At 47.5% G+C, this 18,946-nt stretch overlaps 1 protein-coding gene across 2 annotated transcripts in view; it reads right to left on the reverse strand.

The window, feature by feature from the left end:
• The window catches only part of GARNL3 (GTPase activating Rap/RanGAP domain like 3), a 140,529-nt gene extending 122,351 nt beyond the window's left edge, over positions 1-18,178 (reverse strand). Inside the window, exons 1-2 of one of the 2 annotated variants that reach the window (XM_025888463.2) lie at positions 18,050-18,178; positions 2,056-2,226 (exon numbers count right to left, since the gene is read on the reverse strand). In XM_025888463.2, the coding sequence (XP_025744248.1) occupies positions 2,056-2,198 (143 nt within the window). In that variant the 5' untranslated portion in view covers positions 2,199-2,226; positions 18,050-18,178. Of the gene's footprint in view, positions 1-2,055; positions 2,227-17,381; positions 17,529-18,049 lie in introns of those variants that run through there. The other variant, XM_073905728.1, reaches the window with a different exon arrangement.
• Between the last annotated feature and the right edge of the window lie 768 nt (positions 18,179-18,946).

Genomic DNA, 18,946 nt, shown 5'->3' on the forward strand with positions numbered 1-18,946 from the left:
GCACCCAGGGCGTGCCCGGTGTGGACCCGCACCTGCTGGGAGCTTGGGAGGACGTGGTCCTCTCCGCCGCACCCTCGGTGGATGGAGCCCCTGTCACACTGCCCTTCCTTGCCAGCAACAGGATAATTCTGCTCAGATAATTCAGTATTTACTGAAATTTTAGGTTTCAGATTAAATCTCATATTTTCATTAAAGGGCCGTTTATGGACGGTATGGTGGTCACTCCGAAAAGCCCGTGGTGACTCCAGACTCGCCCATGTTTCCTTGAAGAATCCACGACGGAACTGACAATCATGAATTTTTCTAAACGATGTGAACCTTGTACTTTTTATTTATTTTTTTTTTAAGATTTTATTTATTTGACAGAGACAGACACACAGTGAGAGAGGGAACACAAGCAGGGGGAGTGGGAGAGGGAGAAGCAGGCCTCCTGCCGAGCAGGGAGCCCCATGCAGGGCTTGAACCCAGGACCCTGGGATCATGACCTGAGCCGAAGGCAGACGCTTAACGACTGAGCCACCCAGGCACCCCAACCTTGTACTTTCTAAACTGCATTATCTCTTCAGATTGTAAATGCTATCAAAGGTTCCCCATTGCCTAAGTTAGAAAGTTCAGACCCCTTGGCGAGGCATAGAAGCTGCTTCTATTTTGTATTTATTTAATTACGTGGGGTCACTTCTGTGAAAACAGCGTTTCTCGGCCTTTGTGGCATATGAGAATCACGTGGGGAGCTTTCTAAAGTACTGGTATTTGTCTCACCCTTGACCTTGGAATCTTGGAGGAATGACGAAGGCTTCCTTGTTCTTAAAGCTCCCGGGGTGGATTCTCATGTGCAGTCAGCATTGAGAACCACTGGTTTAATACCTGTCGATGTTGCTGAAATATACTTCTCATGGATCTAAGCCTTAGCTCTGTAGTTCCTTCCATTTAAAAGTGGTCTTCTTCCCCCGTTTCTGTCCTGGCCCAGGCACATCCTACCAGGCTGATCTCAGCTGATACCCCTTTTCTTCCCTGTGCTCCAGCAGAGTACTTACCCCTAAATAACTTTATACTTGGTTCTTTTCAAGCAGGACTGGAGTTATCTGGTTACTTGTCTGTCTCCCTGGATCGGCTATGAGTTCTGTGAAGGCAAACACGCCGAAAAGTCCTCTCTCGCCTGTTGTGGAGCCAATGAATCAGAATCTCTGGGGTGGGCCTAGGGCATAAATTGTTTATGCTCCTCAGGTGATCCTGATCCCTGCCCCCAGCTACAAATTAGCTCCACAAAAGCACTGGGTACAGCAAGTATTGATCAATATTTGTCACACTGAATTGATGAGGCATCTCATTTGTTCGTAAGTCAATCATATTGTTGCACCTACTTGCCCTGGATTCCCCTGGAGAACTAAGCACCCTGTTTCATATTCTCTTCATTCACTTATTCATTCATCCAACAGACATTTTTGTACATCATAACAAAGCCCTGAGGATTCAGGAGTAAACAGGAAAACACAGTTACCACCCCACGGGACTTGAGTCCCTATTAGTTATACTATACTTATTATTATCATCACTTCTTCTGAATAATACTGGATTTTTTTCCCTTATAGATATGATTTGCTATTCAAGGGTAAGGACACTGCCTTATTCTCTTCTATCCCCAAGATGCTGCTGGCACAGGGAAGGCATTCTGTAAATGTTTATTGAATCAAGGCAACACATTTCATAGCACTTGTCAAAATTTGTTAGTATTTATTTGCATGGTTATTTGATGAAGGGCTATTTGTCTCATGAGCTGCAAATCCCCTGAAGACAGAAACTGAATCTATTGTGCTCACCATGCCTGACACAGGGCCTGGCCAGAGCGGGTGCTCAGTGACTATTGCCAAGTAAAGAAAGAAATACACAAGGAAGGCATCATTAAGAACAGAAAGGAAGTCTCCGAACCAGACATTCAATCCCCTCTGCCCTCCCTATTCTCCCCGAAAAGGTAAAAAGTATTTTCTTCCTGGGCATTAAGGGATTTCAAGTTAGAGTGAGCATGGGCCCAAACAGATGTTTCTTTTACTTACTTACAGGTTGACCTGCGACTCTACTTCAGGGTCTTCTGTTGGCCATGTCTGAAGAGGCTGGATTCCAAAGGACAGAGACGACTTGGCTTTCCATAGAAGGGTTTGTGCCATCTGACTCCTACAGGACCCTTTGGTCAGCGGATCCATCAGTGGGCCTGGAGGCTGAGGTGCCGAGCTGAAACAGAAGGAGTTAGGAAAGGCACTGAGATCAGAGAATAGGAATGGCAGGCCAACCACTGGCCTATTCTGGCACTCTTACCTTGAGGCCAGCCCCATGAGGAAGTCAGGAAGGGCAAAGCCAAGGCACTTCCAAGACCCACGTGCCCCAGCGAGACTGCACCACGCCTCTCTGCACAGAGCAATGCCCGTGCATGCTGTGGGGGAGGAAGGCATGTACCCCAGGCCCGGTGCAATCCTGTCACCTCCTTCAGTACTGAGTGAAGTCATCCACTATGTCAAGTGAGTGGGGTCTAAGGTAAAAGGAGGACCAGTGAGCACTCAAGCCATCACAGATTCATTCTGAAAGGGGAAGTCCTGTCTAGAGTGCTTTTGGAGATTAACTAGAGGTGGGACCTCCATCACTGTGTGAGTCCAAGCGTGCTTGGTTTTCTCTCCTTACTTCTAATTAAAATACGCAAGAAAAGCCATCAAAAGGGCCTATGCTGGCAACAACACTGTAAACAGAAAGGATCAAACAGACCCTTCAAGACTAATGGCATAAATAGTATACAAGCAGCAAAAGCCTGTTGAATAAATGAGTTGCACATGAGAATAAATTGAGAAGTGTGTTCCTGCAACCTGCCTGCTCCTTTCTCTGAGGACACAGTGAGGAAGGTGGGAAAGGTAGTTCTGGGAAGAAGGGGCTGCTTCGCTAGTGAAACACAGGCATCTCGGCTCCGGACTGGAATTATTTTCTGAGCCAATTAGCAGCCAGCCTTCTTTCCTCACCCCCTACCTCCAGTGCCAGACAAATAAGCCAACTAAATCCAATTCCTTGGACATGCAAAAACAGAAACCAAAAGCCATCTTTTTTTTTTTTTTAAAAAGATTTTATTTATTTGAGAGAGAGAGAGAATGATAGAGAGCACGAGAGGAAAGAGGGTCAGAGGGAGAAGCAGACTCCCTGCTGAGCAGGGAGCCCGATGCGGGACTCGATCCCAGGACTCCAGGATCATGACCTGAGCCGAAGGCAGTCGCTTAACCAACTGAGCCACCCAGGCGCCCTCAAAAGCCATCTTTGATGGCACTTTGGTCAAAAGGGACTCTTCAGAATGCCTTCTTCATAAAGACTGGTGACAGGGCAAAGCACAGAAGGCCTACTGGCTCAAGCTGTATTATCCACAAGGCGGAGGCATCTGCAGAGGGAACCACCATCCTGCTGTGGAGCTGGATGCCCAGGGAAGGGAGGCAGCCTGGCCGTGGGGAGCCAGACAGGCTCTGCCCACTCCCAAGCTGCTGCCGTGGTACGGGCTAGGCTGCGGCCACGTTCAAAATGAAAAAAAGGTCACTGTTGCCAGGCCCATCTGCCATTCCTCTTCCAGCGGTGACCCAGCTTCCCCCTGGAAGCCACGTGCTGCATACCTGAGGCAGACTTCCAGATAATCTCACCCTAGGATGGCTTGAGGCCACTTATCTCGGCAGCAACTAGACCGACATCAAAGGCTCAAGCCTTCCACATCTGACAAACGGCAAGAGGCCAAGTTCCTGAGATGTTATCAGTTGTTCTTTACTCAGGAGGCAACCCCCCCCCCCACCACCAAGCCTTCTGAAACCCAGGCTCCCTAGAGTTTACGGCTGCCTTAGCAATCAACAAACCACAAAGCAGGGCTTCTGGAGGAGAGGTAACATTTTTTGTTTCCTTTTAAAACTTCTGGGTTTTTTAAAATTACAAATAATAATAATAATAATAATACATGCAAAACATTTATTAAGAAAGTGCTCCTAAAAGAAACCCATAAGGGAGTGGAGGACGCAGGGCAGGGATGTGAGGTTTCATTTGCAGGCAGAGTCCTCTGAGGGGACAGCTTTGGTTTGGGTGAGCTGGGCTGTACTTAGTGGCCACCTATGACAACCGAGCAACTGATATGTGCAAAGTGAACTGTGGAAGCATAAAATACGTGCTGATTTCCAAGACTTAATACACATGAAAAAGGATTTAGAACATCTCATTCATAATTTCTATATTGATTACATGTTGAAGATAAAATTCTAAGAATATTAGAATTAATTTTAATGTGGCTCCTAGAAAATGTAAAATCACCTATGGAGCTCGCTTTACATCTTGGACAGCGTCCCTCCAGGCAGGTTGCCTCAGCTATCCTGCCTGAGACAAGGCACTGAGGGCCACGGTGGGGCTGGGGGGCAAAGCCCCAGGTAGACATATACCCAGAGCAGCTGCCGGGGAGTGAGGGCTGGCGTGGCTGTTGGAGCCAAAGTGCACTGGAGGGGGGAGGGGAGAAACAGCCAGAAATGGTGAGGGGACGTGAGGGGATCTGACAGTGCCCACAACATCCCACCTCCACTCTCTTCCCACTTCCAGTTAATAGAGTGGTGCGATCCCTAGAGCTCCATTCTCTTCCTATCTGCAAAGCTCTGTGTGACATATAGGTCTGTAGACGGCACAGTAGTCTGTGACCTGCTTTTCTACCTAAACATAGTCTTAGACATCTCTGTACATCAGTCACTACAGGGACACCTTTTTTTTTTTAAAGTTTTATTTAAGTAATCTCTACACCCCACATGGGGCTCCAACTCATGACCCCGAGATCAAGAGTTGCGTGCTCTTCTGAGCCAGGTGGGCACCCCTACAGGCACATTTTTAGAATGAGACAACCTTATATATTGCTTACATTCCACCTTTTCACTTATTTTAATCTTTAAATACTTAGGTTCTTTCATTCTTAGCATGTGATTCTCTAGCCCTTGAATCTTTAAGAGTTTGTTTAAAAGTACTTAAATACTACTTCTTTTAGACTTTGCTACCATTTACTTTTATGCTTTTGCCATATAACTTTACTCATAGAGTTTCATTCTCTTTTATCCTTTCGGCTAATTCTTGAGTTTCATTTTCTAACTGTTCAGATTCTGTTCCATCACTGTGAGTCTTAGTCTTTTTATTCACTTGTTAGCTTTTTTAGTCGTACCTTCCCAATTTACAAAAATATATGTTCCTCTTCATCTGACATTTTAGTTTCGTGGTCTCACTACTGAATATATCTAGCAGTTGAGAAACTTCTTGGAAGGATGGCAGAGCAAGTGTTCATTGGCATAAGTCCTTGGAACCCATGGAAATAAGCAAAAATGGCTCAATATATAGAAGAAACTTATTGAAAGAAGAGAATGGCTAAACTCTATGCTCTGAAGACCTGCTGTATACGTGTGGACAAACTGAAAGAGAACACCAAGTCCCACCCATCTGACGTCAGGTGAGGGACATGAGCAAGAACGCTCCACACACCTGGAATGCCTGGTTTGGAGGACTGAGGGCTGGAAGCATGGGAAAGACTGGGAAGAAGCTGTTTCTTCTTCTATTTCCACTGCCCCAGTGTGCTGATAAGAAGGGCTGGCCTAATCTGAGGAAAGGGTGAAGGTGAGAGGAAAAAGTATATCTTAGGAGCCATTTGACCCTCTGGAAAGGTATTAGCCAAAAGGACATTTGAGTCCACCAGAAGGAGGCGCATGGGAAATCACACTGACCCAGGCCGTCTTGGGAGGGGCCTGTTTGCCCTGAAGTAGGGGGCAGGAGGGGGGGTTGGAAATTCGAGGCGAGTCCTGCCACGGGCTCACAAACCACATAGGCACAGGAGCCTGGCAGATGGGAGGGAAAGCCTGAGGAGAGAGGAAGAACAGATGGCACATTCCCACTGCCTCTGAACCCTTCCTGCTTCCTGAGGAGCGTCCAGGCCAGCCCTCCAGCTCCAGCTCTGAAAGAGAAGCTTCACCATTGCTCAGATGAGCAGGGATGGGAGTCAAGGTGAATCTGCCCATGTTGTTAATGGGTAAACACAGACCCAGACAGAACTGCTTCAATTCCAGAATGAACATGCAGGAATAAACGAGCACAGGACCTATGAAAAAAAGGTTCACAAAAGGTAGATGAAGAGAACAGATCAGAAGATTTTTGACAGATATCAGATGAAAAATATAACAGCTTTTTTTTCTCAAAAAAAAAAAAAAAGGAAAGAACAAGAACTCTCTCAAAACAAAAGATCAAATAAGACAATAGACAGACTTCACATAGCTCTGAGATAAAATGCCCTAGAATGTGGCCGGGAAAAGGTTGATTCACAGTGTCCATGTGCTTTCTGGGAAGGGGAGGGCTAAAGGAGAGGAAAAGAGGGTGTCTATGAGCGAATCTCTGTGTAGGGGGGCTTTGGCACGTGCCTGGGTTTTTCCTGGACTGAAGACAGCCCTCAGAAGCAGTTTACAGTTTTCTCCTGTTCTAACTCCCGGACCCTCAGTGTGCCCTGAGTGTTAGTTATCTGGGTCTTCAGGGAGGTGAGTAAAGAGAAATTTGGCCTGCTTCTCAGCACCCTGCTGAAGGCCACGAGGAAGCAACGACAGCCACTGAGGAGGACTCAGCCGGGTGCTCCCGTTGGGGACCAGCACTCCACTTGGGGACCACGGCCAGGCTTGGCCAGGCCCAGTGATGCAGCAAGGAACAGACCACGGAAGGACCCAACTTGAGGCACAAGTCCTGTCTCACATGCCGGTAGGCAGACCCCTGAATGCAGCAAAATGACATGAAAGGCAACAAGGTCTCAGTTCTGGCTCCTTCAAAGTGGCCGACAGGCCCCCTGGTACAAGCTGCTTTGATCGCAGAGCTTCTGCCAAAATTCCCTGAGGAACCTGGAAGCCTTCTGGGAGCCACACCCACTCCCCTGCGTTCTTGACCTTGCACATTATTCCTTTTGCTCCAATTGTTGGCTGAAAGCAACCTTAAACAAAGCGCAAATCATCATTCTTGCCTCTCTTCATACCAAGAGCAGCTTTTGGGATCTGAGCTGGCTCTGCAGTCAAGGGAGCAGCGCTTGGGGCATGAGAAGGCAGATTCCCTCTGTCCCCAAATGTTATGCATTAGTTTGCCGGTACCTTGTCTCCCCCTCCACTAGAATGTTCGCTCCATGAGAGCAGGAACCCTGCTTCTTATTCACAGTGTATCCCTAGTGCCTAGTACAAAGAAGTGCTCAGTGGTTGCTGAATGAGTAAGTGACCATGTGAAGGCAAAACCGGGAGGGAGATACTCATTTGGAAAAGGGAGACTATGTCAGACAGTTCTGGCCGCTCTTGAATGAGGTCACTGGTGGCTTTAGTCAGACCGCTGTGGGACCTGCCCTATTTCTTTGCCGATCTCTGACAGGCAGCTGCTTTGCGAGGGCTGTGACAAGTGCAAGGAGCAAAGACAATCCATCTGCAAAACATCAATCCAGGCTGATACACGGCACAGACACTGGAAAATACTTACTGGCTGGCAGGCCTTCTACAGACACTTTTCTCTCCCAACATAAAATGCAAAACTGGTACTTATGTCCTAACTTCCATTTGTGCTCAAACTATAGAATCACTGATATGTATAGTTGGCAGACCCACTTCAAGCACCTAGCTGAGGCCTGATTTCTCGTTTTTACCTCCGTACGGGAACCCTCACTAGCGTGCTACTAACTTTTGATCAATATGTCTAATTTATTTTTGCTGTGATTGAAGAAAGACGCTGCGGCAGATACTGTGGAATGACTTGCTCAATACCCGTTTCAGCCCCATTCCAGCGCACAAAAGTTAGAAAGCTAGAATGTCAATGCCCTAACCTTCTTTGCAGTTTAGAGTTCTGGAGATGAATTAGATTCCACACATCTTTTGTACTCATGAGAGCCTCTCACTCAGAATGAAGCCTGGTGGATTTAGAAACAGGATACAGGGCGCCATCTTGCTTTTGTAGATCATGACGGAGCTGTAGTGGTTCTGGAGTCAGTGATTTCTTGATTCTACAGCTTTCCGAAGCCACAATGGCAGCTTTGGGATCAAAGCAGAGTTGGTAGTGTGGCTCTGCAGTTCGCTCAGGGACTGGCAGTTTCTTGACCCATCAGCTTCTTGTTATAAATGGCAGCCTTCGTGGTCATGGCAGAGCACAGCGGTTCTGGGTTCTGGAGTTGTTCCTGGGGGCTCAGACTAGAGTCTGCTATCCACCCTGCTAACAATGCTGTAAGCACTTAATTCCCTATGTCACTATTAAATAACACTCTGCTTATACTAACTAGGTAGAGTGGATTCTGTGGTCGGCAACCGATTCCTGACCGATAGTCTTAGAGTGATCTTTGTCAGATTGAATTTTGAGCTTAACAGTTCACGTGACCCTGTGGAGAGTGCAGAGCGGGGTAGGATTTTCTTCTGGTGGGTGCAATGGTGGGCACATCCCCCGGGGGCAAAAACAAGAGGCTATGTACTTTTATGGAATATGTGGAACTTTTGTCTTTTGAATATAAAAGAGAGCATGCTTGCGGCACTAAACATTTCTGTTCAAACAGCAAAGAAGTGCTAAAGGACAACCCAAAGAACAGCATGCTAACTGGGGATGCTTCTCAGGTCACTGCTGGAGTGGGTAATGATTATGTTCTTGCTGGCACTGGCCAGCTTAACACTGCTTTGCACCTTTTCAAGTGTGCCGCCAAAAACCGTTGTATCCAAAAGTGTGCCAAAAGCACAAAAGAGTGGAGAAATACTAGTCTAACCTACAGATGCTTTAACATCTCCAGTAATAAAAATTTTACTGCATCTTGAAGGAAGCCATGCTGGCATGGGCCGCACCGACTGCTGGAATGTACTTTCATGTGTTGAGCCCAATCTGTTTTATTATCCCTCATACCCACTGTAATTTTAGGTCTAGCCCAGGGCCATACACAGAGTAGAGTGGGCCTGATTCCTTTTTCATTTGACACGCTTTCAAATGTGGGCAGGCAGCTATTATATCCTCTGTGAATTTTCTCTTTTTCAAGTAAAACACCTCTTCCCCCTACTGAAATCTTCTCTCTCTTTACTGGATCATTCCCATCAGATATAAACATCTTTATAAAACAAGAGCGGAAAACCCCAAATCAAAAACAAATCAACAATTTTTCGACTCACAGCCCCTCTGCTCCTGAGAAGACCTGATGGTATTCACTGTTTCCAGTCCCCCTCCTTTATCTCCTGAAGCCAGGCCGGTGAGATTTTCATCCTCACTGTTCCAAAGAAACAGCTCCTGTCAAAAGGCCACCGATGACCCCATGATGCTCAACCTAATGGTCAATTCTGAGTTCTTCTTGTTTGACCTACCAGCAGCATTTGACACAGAAAACAATGCCCTTGCTGTTTTTTTTTTTTTAACTGTTAATTTATACTGATTTCCCCAAAATGAAAAAAAAATTTTAATTACATCATGTATCCATGACACAATGGTTTCACATTTAAGTCTCAAAGTCTAAATCTTACTTGGGATTTATGGGAAGTTAATAAAAGTCCATCAAATCATAGTCATACTTCCTGACTAATAAAAGTTTAGTGATTTCTTTTTCCTAAAGTCTCCTGGTATCCTTTTTCTTCCCACATTTTTTTCCCTTTCCCTATTTCACTGTGATTCACAGTCACATTAGGAACAAACAAAAACCTTGATGCGTTCTTTCAAAAACTTCCTACCTGAAATCCATATCTGCACTGTCTGATGAGGGAGCCAGAGACCACACATGGCTACTGAGCACTTAAACTGCAGCTAGTCTGAATTGAGATGCTGCAAGTGTAAAATATACACCAGAATTCAAACAAAGTACCTCAGAAGAAGTAAATTATCCTCATTATTTTTAATACTGATTACGTGGTAAAATGGTAATATTTTGGATATACTGAGTTAAACAAAATAAACTATTAAAATTAATTTCACTTGCTTCTTTTTACTTTTTAAGCTATGGCTCATAGAGGGGGTACTCGGCTGGCTCAGTCAGTAGAACATGCGACTCTTGATCACAGGGTCATGAGTTCAAGCCCCACATTGGGAGTGGAGCCTACTTAAAAAAAGAAAGATATGGCTACTAGAAAATTTTAAATTCTATTTGTAATTCTACACACTTGCTATTGCCAGAAGTCACTTGTTCTTTTTCACTTTATATGAGCATCCGAGATATCTTTCCAAGTCAGAAAACAGAGACTGGCATCAATCTTTTTAATCTTTTTTTTTTTTTAAAGATTTTATTTATTCACTTAGAGAGAGAGAGAGAGAGAGAGAGAGAGCATGAGCAGAGGGAGAGGGAGAGGGAGAAGCAGGCTCCACGCCGAGCCAGGAGCCAGAAGTGGGGCTCGATTCCAGGTCCCTGGCATCATGACCTGAGCCGAAGGCAGACGCCCAACCATCTGAGCCACCCAGGCGCCCCCAATCTTTCTATTCTTTTTGGCATCAAAGTATTAGTATTGTATTGATATGTTTCCCCCGGATTTTTTTTTTTTTTTTTTTTTTTTACTTTTACACACACTCCTACAGGAGCAGCCTTTAACATGAACCTCCTTGGGCAGCGACATCTCATTGCTCATTCTCATTCGCTTCCTGTCGTCTACAATCCTAGCTCTAGAGACAAGCAGCTGTGTGGCTCCCATTTTCCCACACCTCTATGCTTGCATATGCTGCTTTAGAATTTTTTTCCCCCACAGGAAAAGCAGCAGTGAGTCTCACTGTACAGGCTAAATCTCTTATAATTTTCTTACAGCATTGTTTGTCGGGCTCCATCTCTGTTCAGATCTTCAACTCTGGAAACCAGACAACCAAACATAATTTCTCTTATTAACCTTCTAAAGCAAAACGAATCTGACTATTGTCTTCCTCTGAGAAAGGAAGCTGGCTTGTATTAACTTAAACTCTTGGTGAATAATAAAAGTTGTTTTTTCCCTTCTCTTAGGAGAACAGACATAATATGAAAATTAATTTTCTTCTGTTGGCCCTAAGAGTCCATTATGTCAGCCTAATACAAGACAGCTCTTAATAATCCTTTCCAGGAAGACTGCTGTTTTTCCAAAAGAAAACTGACAGCAGCAGATTTATTTGTGATTAAATACTTAAGGGCCCGAAACAAACAAGAAGAATAACTACATAATATAGAGAAATGAAGATTATGAAAACAGCCCACATTAAAATAACTGTTTACAAAACTACCTGGGGGGAAAAGAGTCTCCTGGGGAAAAAAGAAAAAAAAAAAATCCAAGAATCTGAAAGTTAGGAGAAACATAAGGAAGAAGAAGGCGACACAATGCATAATGGATAACTGTTCTTTCAGATCCTATCTTGGCCTCAAAAGCCATGTTCAGGAACAAGAAAGCATTTGTCTTGGCATCAAATTTGTTCTCACAAGGTGTAGGTTATATGCATTACTAACAAGGAAGCTACTATGTAGGAAGCAATATTTGAGAAAGCAAATAATATGTTTTCTATTTGTGATTCAAAATCTCTTCTATGTAGGGCTCTGCACCCACTGTGGTTAAACTTAGTAAGCATACTTTAAACGCTCAACTAAGGTAGCCTTTTACAATGAGAACTAAAAAAATACAGAAAACCCAATGCTGTGACTCTGGGGTGGCATCTGGGTGTCTATTTTGGAAAGTTTCCCAGATGTAATGGCACTTTTTTTGGGGGGGGGGTCAACCCAGTATCCATTCCACTTCTTCTGGTAATAGCACTATGGATTTTCCTTTGGGCTATCACTGCCTCTTGGTCTCTATGGATGGAAGTGATCTAATTTCTCAGTTCTGCATTGGGCACTTGACCCAGCCCAGCCAATGAGTATGTTTTACCCCCTTCTAGCCAAAACGACTGGTTCGGGGATGAGCATACTACCCAAGAGATCCAATGAATGTCAAGCTTGGGAAACATGCTCTAGAACTATTGAGAGAGAGGCAATGTCTTTCTGCTGGGATCGTATGCTGGTAGAAAGTAAGCCTGAAATAGTTAACTTTCTTTGCCTGCATGAGGAAAGACAGTCGACCCAGAAAATGAAGAAAGCCTACATAATTTGAGCACCTGGATCTACCCTCTCCCAAAGCTTGGGTCTACTCCACAATTTTGGAAATTCCACGAACCAATAATTTTTCTCTGCTTGTCATTCACTGACCTCGATAATCTTAAGAAGTATTAACAGCTTAGGTAAGGCACCAACCAGAAAAGACGTGATGCATTACTACTCCTGCTTGTAGCTCGAGAACTGCTCAATGATCGCAACTGGGAATAAGCCCGGAATAAGAACCACTTGACCACTGAGTCTACGCCCCACAATCCAAGCCACCGCTTTTCACCTGGCATCACAACCCCAGACATTGTTGCTGCAAGCAGCTATCAAAGCAGAATCGTGAATGATGGGCGGTCAACATAATGAGGCAGCCTTTGTGCTATTAGGGAAAGGCAACAGAGTTGCCCAATACCAAAAAGGCTTGCAGTAGGGGCTCCTTAACCAACTGAGCCACACAGGCGTGCCCCCCCCCCTTTTTTTTTAAAGATTTTATTTATTTAAGGGCTCCTTGACCTTAGATGTAATAAGCGGAAGGGGACCAGCTGGGAGGGCTGTTATAAAAAAAAAGATGCCTGCATTGCCCTAGTGGGGTGGTTTTTAAAGTCTGTTCCTGGGCCAGCAGTACTCTAAGCTTGTTAGAAATACAATTCATAGACCCACCGCCACCTAGTGAATCAGGATCTGTGGGGGTGGGGTCCAAGGAACCGTTTCAAGAAGCCCTCCTGGTGATTCTCCTATATGTTAGGTTTGAGAAATAATGTATTAGATGAGAGAGTCCTGGTTCCCAAACACAGTTTCCTGAGCCCCATCCCCAGAAATTCTGATTCAGTATACTTGGGCTTGGGCTTGAGAATTTGTGTCTCTAACAAGTGGATACTGCTGGTCCAGGGACCACACTTAAAGAACCGCACTCTGAGATGCTAACCTAAGTGATGTCTACAGTTCCATTCAATGTTGTCAGTCTGTGATCTTTAGAATTTGCCTTTCAAATTCAATCTGTGTGTAAAACCCTGATAATACTGTGGCTCATACGTGTGTGCCATTACATCTGGGTTTGGCTTTATAAAGTGTTGCAGCCAAAACACAGTGCAGCAATAGTGATTTAAAATAACTCAAGTTCATTGACTGTATTTCTTGATCACCACAAAGTCACAAAAGACAACAGGTATATTTCTTAAATTATATCTTTGAGCAACAAAAACAACAGGAAGACCTATTAGCCTCCCTCATCCAAAATAGGTGTCTCTGTACCTCTCACCTCTAAACACCCCCTTAAAGTTTTTTATCAGCCAGTTCTAACCAGTGCCTTGTGTACCTACTCTTCTCTTCAATCCCTCTCTTCCTAAATCTGCAGCTCAAAACGCAAAAAAGAACGAAGGCAGGACCTTGCTCTGGGGGTGGGGGAGGAGGAAAAATTGAATGGGTAAAGCTAGAATGTTAATGAGGCAAGACAAGGGAAAGGTTGAGAACTTGTGCATAAACGTGAATCACTTTTGTCCGGAAAAGTTGCCATTTGGTAACGCTTTGTGCCAGATACTGTTTTTAGCACTTTGCATAAATCAGTTCATTTAAGCCTGACATCAGTCCTGTGAGTTAGGTGTTACTGTCATTCTACAAACGAGTTAATCAAGGGTCAGAGGGTTAAGCAACCTGGCCAAGGCCACACACGTGACAAGGGAAAAGACAAAAACTTGAACCCGTGTGTGTCTCCCTCCAAAGTCCTTGTTCTTGAGCACTATCTGAGAAGCCTTCCTACAAAATGAGGACAAACACATCTAGGGCAAGTGGTTTAACAGCGTCAATGTCCTGCCCTCTGGCCCCCAGATTTCCCAGCTCCTCTCTCTAACTGACACCTGCCTGGACGCCTAAAGCCTGGGCCACGCCCCACACTGCTCCTTTACACTCATCATGAGCTGTGTCTGCCCGCCAGTTAACTGAGCTGACACAGGATATTTAGCAAAGACAGTTGCCATTCTGAAAGTCATGACGTTTTTTCCTGATGTCAACATAATTGAGTAAATATGGTTAAACCAGATTCTGAAAGGCCCTACACATGAGATGGTCGCATTTAAACTTGACACAACAGGAAATGAGAAGTAATTGAGGACTTTGTAGTAAGGGAGGCAAATCTGGCAGCATGCCCACAAGTGAGGCTGAGGCTCTCATCCCTGGTTGTCTGTCAGAATCACCTGCAGAACTTTCTGAGCATCCATACACCCCATTCCCACCCTGGTCTTTCTGGAACAACAGATCAGCTGTAGGGACCTCCCCACTTGTATAGTTAAGATTGTTCACAGGTGATTTTTCTTCTCCTGGCCCGAACTGTCCATTATGCCAACCCAATACAAGACAGCTGTTAATAGGTTCCCTTAAAAGTGAGGTAATTTGGATTAATGGATTAAAGAGGAATTTTTTTAAAGCAACAAAAATAAGAAATTGTAGATGAACATTGATCTGTTTCAAGTTAGGAAATTATTTTCTAATTAAGCATAAACAGAAGGAATAAATAGATTTGACTAATTTTTAAAAAAACAGTAAAAACTATCAAAAAACACTGTAAACAAAGTTAAAAGGCAAATAATTAACTTTAAGAAATGTGCTACATTTGACCACAAAAATTAATTTCCTTAATAAATAAAAAGTGCTTCAATTCAATAAGGAAAAGATAAACATTCCAAAGGAAAAATGGACAAAGTACATGCAAATAGATCTCATTTTCAAAAGAAATACAAATTATAAATAAATGAGAGAAAAGTTTCACCTCGCTACCAAAGAAATGGACCATTTTAGCAAATATTTATAAATGATAATGCCTTGCATTGTGGGTGGAAAAAACAGGCACATTTATAGGCTCTTGGGAGAACTGTCAACTGGTATGACCTCCTGGTGGGCCATCTGGCATTATGCTTCAAAAGCCTTTAAAATGTCCCTTTTCTTAGATCCAATCATTTCCATCACTTCTATGAACTTATCTTAAGGAAATGATTACCTCTTTATACACAGACTAATGCACACAGATTTGATGTGACTTAGTAAAAGTGAAAACTGGTAATGCACGGCAAGTTTGATAATAAAAAATGGGTTAATGGGCCGTCTGGGTGGCTCAGTTGGTTAAGCAGACACTTTCGGCCCAGGTCATGATCCCAGGGTCCTGGGATCAAGCCCCGTGTTAGGCTCCTTGCTCAGCGGGAAGCCTGCTTCTCCCTCTCCGTCTGCCTGCCGCTCCCCCTGCTTGTACTCTCTCTCTGTCAAATAAATAAAATCTTTAAAAAAAAAAAGCTTAAATTGTCTTGCAACAAACATAAGTTGTTTTTACAACCAGAAACCTGGTAAGCATTATTTCTAAGGTTTATACGATATTACCATGGAGTTTTAAATAGAGAAGAAAACCTCTGGAGAAGTCATTTCATCTTTCAGGTGGGAGGTCATAGAGACAAAGGATGGGTGGTAAAAGTGAGAAGTTGGAGGCAGAGAAAAATTTTCTAAACTGGCGCTATCCAATATCATAACCACTGGTCACATGTGGCTATTTAATTTAAAGTCAAATAAAATTTAAAATTCAGTTCCTTAGTTGCACCAGCCATATTTCAACAGTGCTCAAGAGCCACAGGTGGCTAGTGGCTTCGGTATCCCACTGCACAGATAATAGAATGTTTCCATCATTGTGGAAAGTTCTGTTTGGACAGCACTGACCTAAATGTTCTACCTCAGGCCTGGATTCAGCTTTTGGCTCATCTCTTCAGCCTCATCCCTTGGTACATTTTTTTCCCATCCGCTGTGCTCCAGCAGCAAGTGTAAGCAGCAACAGGACAGAGAACCTATTTGCCTGGTTCTCCCAGTCTAGTGCAGGAGATGTATTATCCAGGTTAATTACACACAGTGGTACATGGAATAGCAAATATATACAGAGATTACTGATACAGCACAGAGCTCAGCCTGGGGTTTAGGGAAGACTTCCCAGAGGAAGAGGGGACAGGTGTTAGCCAAAAAGATTCTTTTAAGTAGAGCAAAGAGCACGATAGGAGTAAAGGCACAGATGAGGAAAAGCACAGCATAGGGAAAGAATTACCAGCTGGTCAGGCATTTATTCATTCAAGAGATAGTAAGTGTCTGTGTGGGCCAGGCCTGGGGCAGGCTCTGCGGACAGAGCAGTGAACAGGACCGGGGTGGTCCCTGCCCCGATGAGGCTTACACTCTCATCAGTACTGCTGGGGGCTGGGGCACTAAGGGTGAGGCGAACAGTGCAAGGGCCTCCCACCGCATATTGAGGATCCTGGTTTGTCAGCCTAGCTGCTGATTCTCCTTTTCGACCTCAGTGAGGGCCAGAATCCCACCTGCTCTCTCTTTGTCCCCCATCACTGCTGTGAGACATGGCGAGCTCCTGGAGAGGCGGGTCGTGCCAAGACCCCTCCAGCGGCCAGTGAGGATATGGATTTGAGAGGTGGAAGAATAAAGACAGAAAATCTGGTGGGGAGGCTACTGCAGTCATGGGGGGGGGGGGCCGCTGGAAAAAGGCAGGGCCGACTTTAGCAAGGCTGGAGCAGGAGGAGGCCCTTGGAGTTAAGAAAATGCCCGCTGAGAGAATGGGTCTGGCAGAGCAGAGCGGGTGGAAGGCGTGTCTGTGGAGCAAGGTTCCAGGGAGAGGGAACCCAAACAGGACAGTTTCAGGAGAGTTCCTCGGCCAAACGAGGGGGGCCGGGATGGGCAAGGGCTGCCCCCGCAGAGGAAAGCCGTCGGCGGGTCAGAGGGGCCCCAGGGCCCGGCGTATTGGGGGGACCACACCGCGCCAGGATGGGCGGGGCTGTGAGGCAGCAGGTGTGCGTTACCTGCGGAGCCAGGCTGGGGAGGCTGGAGCTGGCCTGGGTCCTGGGGCAGCGCAGAGAGGCTCCCGCAGGAGGCAGACCTCCCTGGGACTTCGGGGGCTATCTCCCGACCTTGTCCTTGAGCATTTACAAGAGGCGGCACGGCACATTCTCCACAGCCCGAAATCCGCCCGGAGCCCGGCTCCGCTAGGGGCCTGCCTCAGCACGGACGCTTTGGGGGCGTCTCGTCCGTTCTGGGTTCCCGACGCTCTCTCGTTCTTCTCTGGGGCGACCCCCTCCCGCACCTGCCGCTCGGGCGGCCCAGCCCCCCTCTTCGACCCCGGGCCGCTCGGCCCTGGCTCCTCGCCGGACCCCCTCAGGCCCCCGCCCCAAGACCCCTTCCCGCGCCGCTGCCTCGCAGCCCTCGGTCCCCCCAGACCGCCCCCCACCCACCACGTGGCCGGCTTCCCGCTTCCGCCCCTCCCGGCCGCACCCCTCCCGGGCCGCGGTACCTGGGGCTCTCGAAGCTGCACCCCCTGCGCCGCAGCGCCGCCCTCTTCTGCCGCAGAAGCGCAGCGGCCGCCCCGCCGGGCTCCGGCTCCATCGCCCCGGGCGGGGGCCGCAGGCTCGGGCGCACTCGGGTGGGCTCGGGCCTCGGCGGGGCTCGGCTGGCCGCTCGGCTCGCACGCCGCAACCCATGCCCCGCCCCGCTCGCCACGGCCGGTCCCAGGCCCCGCCCCAGCCCCACCCCGAACTTCAGCCCAGCCCACTCCTTGCCCCGCACCTGGGTCCAGACCCCGCCCCACCCCCCGCCCCGAACTTCAGCTCCGCGCACCCCGTGCTCTTCTACCAGGCCTAGGCCCCGCCCCCACCCCCCGCTCCGAACTTCAGCCCCAGCCCCGCTCAGAACTTCAGCCCCAGCCCTCCCCGCGCTCCTCAGGCGGGTCAAGGTCCCGCCCCAGCCCCTAGCTCCAGCCACGCCCTCCACATGCCAGCCCCACCGGGTCGCGGGTGGGCTCTCCTCACCTCCGTCAGGCCCAGACACCCAAAACGCCCACCCTGTCCTCAGCGCGGTCGGGCCCAAGGCCACGCCCCTCCCGCTCCTAGTCCCTCAGCACAGACCCAGGCCCCGCCCACCTACCCCTCCCCTACTGAGCTCCCGCGCGGCCCCTTCCCTCACCCAAAGCGTCAGCTCCCTCGAGCGTCGTTCCCCCACACCTCAGTGCCTCCTGGCCGTTTCTAACGTAGCAGCGTCCCTCTGGGGGCCGCCGTTCCCCGTGTCCCGTCCACAGGCACGGAGCCCTCTTCTCTCTCTAAAGCCCCCAGTATAAGGGCCGGCTCACCACGGCTGCCTTCAGCCCAGCTCGGACAGGGCTCCGCCCACAGCCCGCGTTCCCCCAAGCCCCGCCCACCACACGGATCCGCCCACACCCCCTCACCTGCGCCCGGGAGGGCGATGCGCAGGGGTAGGATACCTGACCTCAAGGCTAAATAGGCATTTTACCGTAGTCTGCGTTAGCTCGCGGATCTCTCCATCCATTAAGTGGAAGTACTGCTGTCTCCTGGTGGCCATTTGTGGCGCCTGACGCAGTGACAATGAGGGGCTGGAGTTTTGCAGTCGTGGGTTCAAGTCTTGACTGGATGTGATGTACTCTTTCCAGCTGTGTGACAACCGCCGCACCTCACCCTCCTCGCCTACTCCCCAAGTCAAATGCATCCGTCTCAGAGCCCTTGAGCACAGCACCGGGGCTGAGGGCAGCGTCCCTACCTGGGTAAAGTTGGGGGTCACTGTGCCATCTAAATCGTGAGGAGGAGGTAAGTTAGGGCCCCTCAGCAAGCAGGACTTGTAGGGAGGTGTGGCTCTGCTGGGGTGGTGGACCAGAGCCTCAGGCGTGTGTGTGGGAGCTTGTGCTTGGAAAATCAGCCATTGCACTAGCTGGGAAAACTGAGGCAAGCAGGGCCGGGGCTCCCATGATCAATTTGGATCCTGTAACTGGCACACACTGCCTCATGACTTTCCCAGTGCTTTCACTGTAATGCCTGGACTTCTTTGCTGCTGCACATTCCAGCAGAGAAG

Source organism: Callorhinus ursinus, unplaced genomic scaffold (assembly GCF_003265705.2).
Source record: "Callorhinus ursinus isolate GAN/ISIS: 27379988/994484 unplaced genomic scaffold, GSC_fseal_2.0 scaffold24, whole genome shotgun sequence".
NCBI classification, from domain to species: domain Eukaryota; kingdom Metazoa; phylum Chordata; class Mammalia; order Carnivora; family Otariidae; genus Callorhinus; species Callorhinus ursinus.